This window comes from Coregonus clupeaformis, chromosome 29, assembly GCF_020615455.1.
Source record: "Coregonus clupeaformis isolate EN_2021a chromosome 29, ASM2061545v1, whole genome shotgun sequence".
In the NCBI taxonomy this organism is placed as follows: domain Eukaryota; kingdom Metazoa; phylum Chordata; class Actinopteri; order Salmoniformes; family Salmonidae; genus Coregonus; species Coregonus clupeaformis.
In genome coordinates, this window is record NC_059220.1 from 29,376,103 (window position 1) to 29,386,947 (window position 10,845).

The 10,845-nt window shown below is 44.2% G+C and overlaps 1 protein-coding gene across 1 annotated transcript; it reads left to right on the forward strand.

Annotated features, from left to right (window-relative positions):
• The first annotated feature begins 3,189 nt into the window (after positions 1 to 3,189).
• On the forward strand, positions 3,190 to 9,774 carry LOC121545010 (peptidyl-prolyl cis-trans isomerase E). The gene is made up of 10 exons (XM_041855326.1): positions 3,190 to 3,275; positions 3,620 to 3,718; positions 3,895 to 3,938; positions 5,302 to 5,328; positions 5,493 to 5,574; positions 5,671 to 5,774; positions 5,900 to 6,023; positions 8,669 to 8,854; positions 9,017 to 9,159; positions 9,281 to 9,774. Exons 1-10 carry the CDS (start codon positions 3,245 to 3,247, stop codon positions 9,347 to 9,349), a joined length of 909 nt encoding a protein of 302 aa, XP_041711260.1. The 5' UTR covers positions 3,190 to 3,244; the 3' UTR covers positions 9,350 to 9,774.
• The last annotated feature ends 1,071 nt before the right edge of the window (positions 9,775 to 10,845 follow it).

The window sequence follows — 10,845 nt, forward strand, 5'->3', positions numbered from 1 at the left end:
AAAGAGGTAGGGTTTCAAGTGTCTCCGGATGGTGGTCAGTGACTCTGCTGTCCTGTCGTCGTGGGGGAGCTTGTTCCACCATTGGGGTGCCAGAGCAGTGAATAGCTTTGACTGGGCTGAGCGGGAACTGTGCTTCCGTAGAGGTAGGGGGGCTAGCAGGTCAGAGGTGGATGAACGTAGTGCCCTCGTTTTGGTGTAGGGTCTGATCAGAGCCTGAAGGTAAGGAGGTGCCATTCCCCTCACAGCTCCGTAGGCAAGCACCATGGTTTTGTAGTAAATGTAAGCTTCAACTGGAAGCCAGTGGAGTGTGCGGAGGAGCGGGGTGACATGAGAGAACTTGGGAAGGTCGAACACCAGACGGGCTGCAGCATTCTGGATAAGTTGTAGGGGTTTAATGGCAGAGGCAGGGAGCCCAGCCAACAGCGAGTTGGAGTAATCCAGACGGGAGATGACAAGCGCCTGGATTAGGACCTGTGCCACTTTCTGTGTAAGGTAGGGTCGTACTCTGCGAATGTTGTAGAGCATGAACCTGCAGGATCGGGTCACTGCTTTGATGTTAGCGGAGAACGACAGGGTGTTGTCCAGGGTCACGCCAAGGTTCTTTGCACTCTGGGAGGAGGACACAATGGAGTTGTCAACCGTGATGCGAGATCATGGAGTGGGAAGTCCTTCCACGGGAGGAAGAGCAGCTCCATCTTGCCGAGGTTCAGCTTGAGGTGGTGATCCGACATCCACACTGATATGTCTGCCAGACATGCAGAGATACGATTCGCCACCTGGTTATCAGAAGGGGGAAAGGAGAAAATTAATTGTGTGTCATCTGCGTAGCAATGATAGGAGAGACCATGTGAGGATATGACAGAGCCAAGTGACTTAGTGTATAGAGAGAATAGGAGAGGGCCTAGAACTGAGCCCTGGGGGACACCAGTGGTGAGAGCACGTGGTGCGGAGACAGATTCTCGCCACGCCACCTGGTAGGAGCGACCTGTCAGGTAGGACACAATCCAAGAGTGAGCAGCACCGGAGATGCCCAACTCGGAGAGGGTGGAGAGGAGGATCTGATGGTTCACAGTATCAAAGGCAGCGGATAGGTCTAGAAGGATAAGAGCAGAGGAGAGAGCGTTAGCTTTAGCAGTGCGGAGAGCCTCCGTGACACAGAGAAGAGCAGTCTCAGTTGAATGACCAGTCTTGAAACCTGACTGGTTTGGATCAAGAAGGTCATTCTGAGAGTGATAGCAGGAGAGTTGGCTAGAGACGGCACGCTCAACAGTTTTGGAGAGAAAAGAAAGAAGGGATACTGGTCTGTAGTTGTTGACATCGGAGGGATCGAGTGTAGGTTCTTTGAGGAGGGGTGCAACTCTCGCTCTCTTGAAGACGGAAGGGACATAGCCAGCGGTCAAGGATGAGTTGATGAGCGAGGTGAGGTAAGGGAGAAGGTCTCCGGAAATGGTCTGGAGAAGAGAGGAGGGGATAGGGTCAAGCAGGCAGGTTGTTGGGCGGCCGGCCGTCACAAGTTGCAAGATTTCATCTGGAGAGAGAGGGGAGAAAGAAGTCAAAGCATAGGGAAGGGCAGTGTGAGCAGGATCAGCGGTGTCATTTGACTTAGTAAATGAGGATCGGATGTCGTAAACCTTCTTTTCAAAATGGTTGACGAAGTCATCTACAGAGAGGGAGGAGGATTCAGCAGGGAGGAGAAGGTGGCAAAGAGCTTCCTAGGGTTAGAGGCAGAGGCTTGAAATTTAGTGTGGTAGAAAGTGGCTTTAGCAGCAGAAACAGAGGAAGAAAATGTAGAGAGGAGGGAGTGAAAAGATGACAGGTCCGCAGGGAGTCTAGTTTTCCTCCATTTCCGCTCGGCTGCCCGGAGCCCTGTTCTGTGAGCTCGCAATGAGTCGTCAAGCCACGGAGCAGGAGGGGAGGACCGAGCAGGCCGGGAGGATAGGGGACATAGAGAGTCAAAAGATGCAGAAAGGGAGGAGAGGAGGGTTGAGGAGGCAGAATCAGGAGATCGGAGGGAGAAGGCTTTAGCAGAGGGAAGAGATGATAGGATGGAAGAGGAGAGAGTAGCGAAGGTTGCGACGGCATTACTATCTGAGTAGGGGCAGAGTGAGTAGTGTTGGAGGAGAGCGAGAGCGAAGGATACAAAGTAGTGGTCGGAGACTTGGAGGGGAGTTGCAGTGAGATTAGTAGAAGAACAGCATCTAGTTAAGATGAGGTCAAGCGTATTGCCTACCTTGTGAGTAGGAGGGGACGGTGAGAGGGTGAGGTCAAAAGAGGAAAGGAGTGGAAAGAAGGAGGCAGAGAGAAATGAGTCAAAGGCAGACGTAGGGAGGTTAAAGTCACCCAGAACTGTGAGGGGTGAGCCATCCTCAGGAAAGGAACATATCAAGTCTTCACCTCACCGTGCGTGCAGATGCACTCACACCTGCCTGCTGCCATTCTTGAGCAAGCTCTGCACTGGTGGTGCCCCGATCCTGCAGCTGAATCAACTTTAGGAGACGGTCCTGGCGCTTGCTCGACTTTCTTGGGCACCCTGAAGCCTTCTTCACAACAATTGAACCTCTCTCCTTGATGATCTGATAAATGGTTGATTTAGGTGCAATCTTCCTAGCAGCAATATCCTTGCCTGTGAAGCCCTTTTTGTGCAACGCAATGATGACGGCACGTGTTTCCTTGCAGGTAACCATGGTTAACAGAGGAAGAACAATGATTTCAAGCACCACCCTCCTTTTAAAGCTTCCAGTCTGTTATTCTAACTCAATCAGCATGACAGAGTGATCTCCAGCCTTGTCCTCGTCAACACTCTCACCTGTGTTAACGAGAGAATCACTGACATGATGTCAGCTGGTCCTTTTGTGGCAGGGCTGAAATGCAGTGGAAATGTTTTTGGGGGATTAAGTTCATTTTCATGGCAAAGAGGGACTTTGCAATTAATTGCAGTTCATCTGATCACTCTTCATAACATTCTGGAGTATATGCAAATTGCCATCATAAAAACTGAGGCAGCAGACTTTGTGAAAATTAATATTTGTGTCATTCTCAAAACTTTTGACCACGACTGTATTTTGAGTTGATGAGCTGTACGATTTCAGTTTTTGGAGACTCCCACTGGTTAAGATTGAGCGATAATTTTTAAATGGGAAAGACAGGTGGCGCCAGAGCTCAAAAGCGGATCACCAGAGAGGCGGGCTTTGGTTGCAATGAACCAATCACGAGCCTTGCTGGGTTCAAGGGTTAAGGGTTCAAGATGGCGTCGACCAAACGAGTGCTTTATGTTGGTGAGTTGGCTACGCTTTGCAAAAGCTTTTATACGTAGTTACTGTGTAGTTGAAATAAACATGTGTTAGTAGTCGCGTGTCAATTAAGCTACACATTATTTACGTTTAAAGTGGACCAGTCTGTGAATAAGCTGGCTAGATAAAATTAGCTAGTTGCAGGCAGCAAGTGTGTTGTGTGTGTAACGTTAGCAAGTTAGCTAACGTTTATCAACTTATTGGTTGTTGTAAAGCCCCATTCATGTTATTATATGAACACCTTTAGTTTTAAAAGTTTGAAAGACAGTTTCTTATTGAATCAGCTCATAGTAAACTAACTTGATTGTTTGTACCTGCTGTGTTGACAGGTGGTCTAACAGAGGAGGTGGACGAAAAAGTGCTGCACGCAGCATTCATTCCGTTCGGGGATGTCACAGACATTCAGATTCCAATAGACTATGAAACAGGTCAGAATAAATACCTTTACCATTCAGAGTTTGACATAAACGATAAGTTGAATCAGTTAAAATAAACTAATCTATCCTTCCTGGCTACTTAGCCAGAGCAAACTGCTACTGTCTGGAGATGAAACCCTGAAGTTTAGAGCGGAGGTTAATGTCTCATGTTATTGTTTACTTTGCAGAGAAGCACAGAGGATTCGCCTTCATTGAATTTGAATTGGCAGAGGTATGTTTAATCAAAACCTAAATGCAAGTATACAATATTATGTTGGAGATGCTAGCTAGTTACCAATGTGAGGGTATTCCACCGGCTCAGGTTCAGCATGGATTGCGGTATGCTTTAACAATGAATAATGTTTACACTATGGAGTATGGTACCACCCATGCATGCACTCACACATCATCCCCTTCAGCATCCCCACACACTTACATAGCATCCCCACCAGCACACACTCACCAGACACAGCCAAACACAGACACACACACACTTCTCACCAAGTCTGCACTGTAACAAAGAAGGATACACTAGTCAAATAACACAGCTTACTTCTAAGGTAGGCCTACACCTGAGTTGGGTTACAATATAATGTTATGTTTGGTGTTGATGAGTTTCTCTAGTGATGGGAGGATGAACTGCACCGTTATCGGCAAATAATTAGCCTGAGACAGTGAGCTGCCTGCTAGCCACCTGCACAGCAAGATATATGGGACACATTTTCAATTCTCTGATATTTAGCTATGTTTTTATCGATTGTAGGGCTGTAGCCACTGAATTCTGGTAGTTTACACATGAAATAATATAACCATCAATCACAAAATTTGCCGTTGGCACAATACAGCCACTGCCTCTCGCCCAGAGCGTTACCTCAGCAAGCGACATCAAGCCAACAAACACCCTCAAACAGCTAGCTAGCATTCCGTCATGAAAACAGGTGGCACCATGTGAGTTTGGACCAATCCATGACAACCCATACACCAACATTTAGCTACAAAGCACTACTTTGTAACATGCTGTTTTTTTAGTGTCTCTGAAAACATCTGAATGACAGAAGCGAAGGAAAAATAGTTACTTTATTTTTCAGTCCAAGGACGTCTGATGACCGTAAAACACCCTCAGGACTTTCCCATACTTGTTGGCAATACAATGTCACATAGATCTAACTCTGGTAGAGTGAGGAATACCCATCGCAAAAAGCAAATATGAACACATCGATTTCGCGGGTTTCATTAAAAATAGGCTGTCCCATAGAATTGAACGTTCTAAGCACGGCACTTACTTTACATTTAGGGTCATATCACGTAAATATCATGACGTACAGTATTGTGATTTTTAGACATGGTAAACAACTTCCACATTCATGTTTTCAGATTATTTATTATGTATTAAGGATAACCACATTATTGACATTTAGTGAAAATCGATTTGATCACTGCTGTGTTTTGTAGAATTCTAGAATTGCGTCCATTGTTTGTCGAGTCACCTAACACCCTAATCTAGGGGTTATGGTGGGTGGTCATTGGTCACCATGGTGATTGTGTTGTACTGGTTTGCTGTGATTGTCTTTCATCCCACTCTTCATCTTCCACAGGATGCTGCTGCTGCTATTGATAACATGGTGAGTGTTTGCTTCCCACTAAAGTCAGTTTGGTTTAACTAACAGTCCTTTGCATTATCCCCTGTTTTGGTAGTCTGTACTCTGAGACAGTGACTCACATGTTTCAAAGCTGTGGTATTGGACAACTCTCATTGATGCATGTTTTCCCTCTGTTTTATTGACAGAATGAGTCAGAGTTGTTTGGAAGAACCATCCGGGTCAACATCGCCAAACCTATGAGGATCAAAGAGGGCTCTTCTCGTCCAGGTGAATGATATGCATTAGTCACTCTATAAAGACTTTAAACTGTCCCATGGCTTTTAGATGTGGTAAAACCGCTAACTGTATGCCATTTCCGCACAGTTTGGTCGGATGATGATTGGCTGAAGAAGTTCTCAGGAACGACTGCTGAAGAGGCTGAGGTTACGGAGTCCACTGGAGAATCAGCCAAATCAACAACAGCAGATGTAAGTTGACTGTGTGTGTGTATGTGTTCCTGCCTGTCTCTGAGTGTAGTACACTGTAGTATATTGCATAGTATCATATTATATTGTAAAAGCCTGACACAATAATATATTATCATTGATTGCAGGGCGAGCCCCCAGCCAAGAAGGGCAGAACGAACCCCCAGGTTTACATGGACATCAAGATTGGCAACAAGCCAGCAGGGAGACTGCGCTTCCTGCTCCGAGCAGACATTGTTCCTATGACAGCAGGTATCCATGCTCCTCCTTGTTATAAAGTACCAGGGACGTTTCTGAGAATAGAACACTTAGTCATTAAACTTTAGGGATTCTTTAGGGATATTCAAATCAAATTTTATTTGTCACATGCGCCGAATACAACAGGTGTAGTAGACCTTACTGTGAAATGCTTACTTACAAGCCCTTAACTCTTATTTTTCTTAACTGCATTGTTGGTTAAGAAAATATTGACTAAATAAACAAAAGTTTAAAAAAAACGTAAAATATATATATATATATATATATATACGCGCGCACACACACACACACACACAGTTGAAGTCGGATGTTTACATACACTTAGGTTGGAGTCATTAACTGGTTTTTCAACCACTCCACAAATTTCTTGGTAACAAACTATAGTTTTGGCAAGTCGGTTAGGACATCTACTTTGTGCATGACACAAGTAATTTTTCCAACAATTGTTTACAGACAGATTATTTCACTTATAATTCACTGTATCACAATTCCAGTGGGTCAGAAGTTTACATACACTAAGTTGACTGTGCCTTTAAACAGCTTGGAAAATTCCAGAAAATGATGTCATGGCTTTAGAAGCTTCTGATTGACATAATTTTTGTCAATTGGAGGTGTACCTGTGGATGTATTTCAAAGCCTACCTTCAAACTCAGTGCCTCTTTGCTTCACATCATGGGAAAATCAAAAGAAATCAGCCAAGCCCTCAGAAAATAAATTGTAGACCTCCACAAGTCTGGTTCATCCTTGGGAGCAATTTCCAAACACCTGAAGGTACCACGTTCATCTGTACAAAAAATAGTACGCAAGTATAAACACCATGGGACCACGCAGCCGTCATACCGCTCAGGAAGGAGACGCGTTCTGTCTCCTAGAGATGAACGTACTTTGGTGCGAAAAGTGCAAATAAATCCCAGAACAACAGCAAAGGACCTTGTGAAGATGCTGGAGGGAACAGGTACAAAAGTATCTATATCCACATTAAAACGAGTTCTATATTGACATAACCTGAAAGGCCGCTCAGCAAGGAAGAAGCCACTGCTCCAAAACCGCCATAAAAAAAGCCAGACTACGGTTTGCAACTGCACATGGGGACAAAGATCGTACTTTTTGGAGAAATGTCCTCTGGTCTGATGAAACAAAAATATAACTGTTTGTCCATAATGACCATCGTTATGTTTGGAGGAAAAAGGGGGGACTTGCAAGCCGAAGAACACCATCATGAGGAAGGAAAATGTGGTGGATATATTGAAGCAACATCCCAAGACATCAGTCAGGAAGTTAAAGCTTTGTTTCAAATGGGTCTTCCAAATGGACAATGGACCCCCAAGCCTACTTCCAAAGTTGTGGCAAAATGGCTTAAGGACAACAAAGTCAAGGTATTGGAGTGGCCATCACAAAGCCCTGACCTCAATCCTATAGAAAATGTGTGGGCAGAACTGAAAAAGCGTGTGCGAGCAAGGAGGCCTACAAACCTGACTCAGTTACACCAGCTCTGTCAGGAGGAATGGGCCTAAATTCACCCAAGTTATTGTGGGAAGCTTCTGGAAGGCTACCCAAAACGTTTGACCCAAGTTAAACAATTTAAAGGCAATGCTACCAAATACTAATTGAGTGTATGTAAACTTCTGACCCACTGGGAATGTGATGAAAAATAAAAGCTGAAATGAATAATTCTCTCAACTATTATTCTGACATTAAACATTCTTAAAATAGTGGTGATCCTAACTGACCTAAGACAGGGTATTTTTACTAGGATTAAATGTCAGCAATTGTGAAATTTGAGTTTAAATGTATTTGGCTAAGGTGTATGTAAACTTACGACTTCAACTGTGTGGTGTGTGTATGTATGTATATATTTTTCATCACATTCCCAGTGGGAATAAACAACGAGGCTATATACAGGGGGTACCGACAACAGGCAAAATCCTAGAGGAAAACCTGGTTCAGTCTGCTTTCCACCAGACATTGGGAGGTGAATTCACCTTTCAGCAGGACAATAACCTAAAACACAAGGCCAAATCTACACTGGAGTTGCTTACTAAGAAGACGGTGAATGTTCCTGAGTGGTTGAGTTACAGTTTTGACTTAAATCTACTTGAAAATCTATGGCCAGACCTGAAAATGGTTGTATAGCAATTGTCAACAACCAATTTCACAGAGCTGGAATAATTTTGAAAAGAATAATGGGCAAATATTGTAAAATCCAGGTGTGGAAAGCTCTTAGAGACTTAACCAGAAAGACTCACAGCTGTAAGCGCTGCCGAAGGTGCCTTTACAAAGTATTGACTCAGGGGTGTGAATACTTGTGTCAATTAGATATTTCTATTTGCAAAAATTCTAAAAGCACATTTTCACTTTGTCATTATGGGGTATCGTGTGTAGATAGGTGAGAAAAAAATAAATAATATACATTTTATATGCATGCTGTAACAACATTGTGGAATAGGTCAAGGAGTATGAATACATTCTGAAGGCACTGTACATGAAGGCAGGGTAAAGTGACTAGGTATCAGAACGTATCAAAGCAGAGATCATATGTAAAGCTGGAAACATGCAGCCAATTAAGTCTCTCTATGCCTGTTAAATAGAAGCAGCATCCCCTAAAATCTACAACCCTCTCGCCCTGATATCTCCTATAGAGAACTTCCGCTGCTTGTGCACACATGAGAAGGGCTTTGGCTTCAAAGGCAGCAGTTTCCACCGCGTCATCCCACAGTTCATGTGTCAGGGAGGAGACTTCACCAACCACAATGGCACTGGGGGCAAGTCCATCTACGGGCGCAAGTTTGACGATGAGAACTTTGTCCTCAAACACACTGCTGCAGGTGAGACACGTGCCTGTCCAGGTCTAAATAGCAGTTTGTCTGTGAATGAATGTGTAGAGTGGTGAGAAAGTGCACGAGGCATTGCCATATGCGGATTTGATTGAGTATGGTTTCTGATCACACAAGGATGGCTTCCTAATGCTCCCCTCTCTTGTGTGTCAGGTCAGCTCTCCATGGCTAACTCTGGAGCAAACAGCAACGGCTCTCAGTTCTTCATCACCTGTGACAAAACGGATTGGCTGGATAACAAACATGTGGTGTTTGGAGAGTTGATGGAGGGCATGGAGGTGGTCAAAGCCATGGAGGTAAGCGGAGGGGAGGGACATGCATGGAGGTGGTGAAGGGGAAGAATGATCCTATAGGGGGTTACAGACTGTGAAGAAGTTGTGTACCAAGACTCATGTCATGTTAACTCTGTCCCCACAGGCACAAGGAACAAAAGAAGGCAAGCCCAAGCAAAAAGTGATCATTTCAGACTGTGGAGAGTATGTTTGAATTGAAGCATAGGAGAGTGACTGTTGTGTGTGACTGTGAATGTGTGAGAAAGATGAGCAGTGTCAGACTGCAGAATTGTAAAAAGTGCTCATTTTGTATAATGTACTGCAGATGCCCATGACTCATCTGCTGTACATGGATTGTTCCTGTTGGTCCCACCCGCTCTGTGATGTAAATATTACAAACACTTTTATAATGAACACGAACAGCTGCTGTGTCAATTTCATATTTTCCGGATTTAAAATTAAACGTTTTTGTTGTTGGGTACAGTATTGTGAAATACTTACGTCTTCTCACTATAAAATGTACCTGTTTTTAGATTTGAATGTTTTTTCTTAAAAACGTTCAAAAATGTTTTGGTCGTTGTGTATTATTTCCCCCGCTATTTTTTATAAAATGTCTGAAATAAAAGCCTATGATCCGCAGCTCCAGTCTGAATGATACTGAACAAAAATAAACGCAACATGTAAAGTGTTTCATTAGCTGAAATAAAAGATCCCAGATATTTTCCATATACACAAAAAGCTTATTTCTCTCTTTTTGTGCACATATTTGTTTACATCCCTGTTAGTGAACATTTCTCCTTTGCCAAGATAATCCAACCACCTGACAAGTGTGGCATATCAACAAGCTGATAAAACAGCATGATCATTACAAAGGTGCACCTTGTGTTGGGGACAATAATCGGCCACTCTAAAATGTGCAGTATTGTTACACAATGCCATCGAAGTCTCAAGTTTTGAGGGAGCGTGCAATTGGAATGCTGACTGCATGAATGTCCACCAGAGCTGTTGCCAGATAATTGAATGTTCATTTCTCTACCATAAGACACCTCCAATGTCGTTTTAGAGAATTTGGCAGTACGTCCAACCAGCCTCACAACCGCAGACCACGTGTAACCAGTCCAGGACCCCCACATACAGCTTCTTCACCTGCGGGATTGTCTGAGACCAGCCACCCGGACAGCTGATAAAGCTCTGGGTTTGCACAACTGAAGAATCTCTGCACAAACTATCAAATACCGTCTCGGGGAAGCTCATCTGCGTGCTCGTAGTCCTCACCAAGGTCTTGACCTGACTGCGGTTCGGCATCGTATCCGACTTCAGTGGGCAAATGCTCACCTTTGATGGCCACTGGCACGCTGGAGAAGTATGCTCTTCACGGATGAATCCCAGTTTCAACTGTTTCTGGCAGATAGCAGAACACATGTATGGCGTTGTGTGGGCGAGCAGTTTGCTGATGTCAACGTTGTGAACAGAGTGCCCCATGGTGGCGGTGGGGTTATGGTATGGGCAGGCATAAACCAAGGACAAGAACACAATTGCATTTTATCGATGGCAATTTGAATGCACAGAGATACCATGACGAGATCCTGAGGCCCATTGTCGTACAATTCATCCGCCACCATCACCTCATTTTTCAGCATGATAATGCACGGCCCCATGTCGCAAGGATCTGTACAAAATTCCTGGAAGCTAAAAATGTCCCAGTTCTTC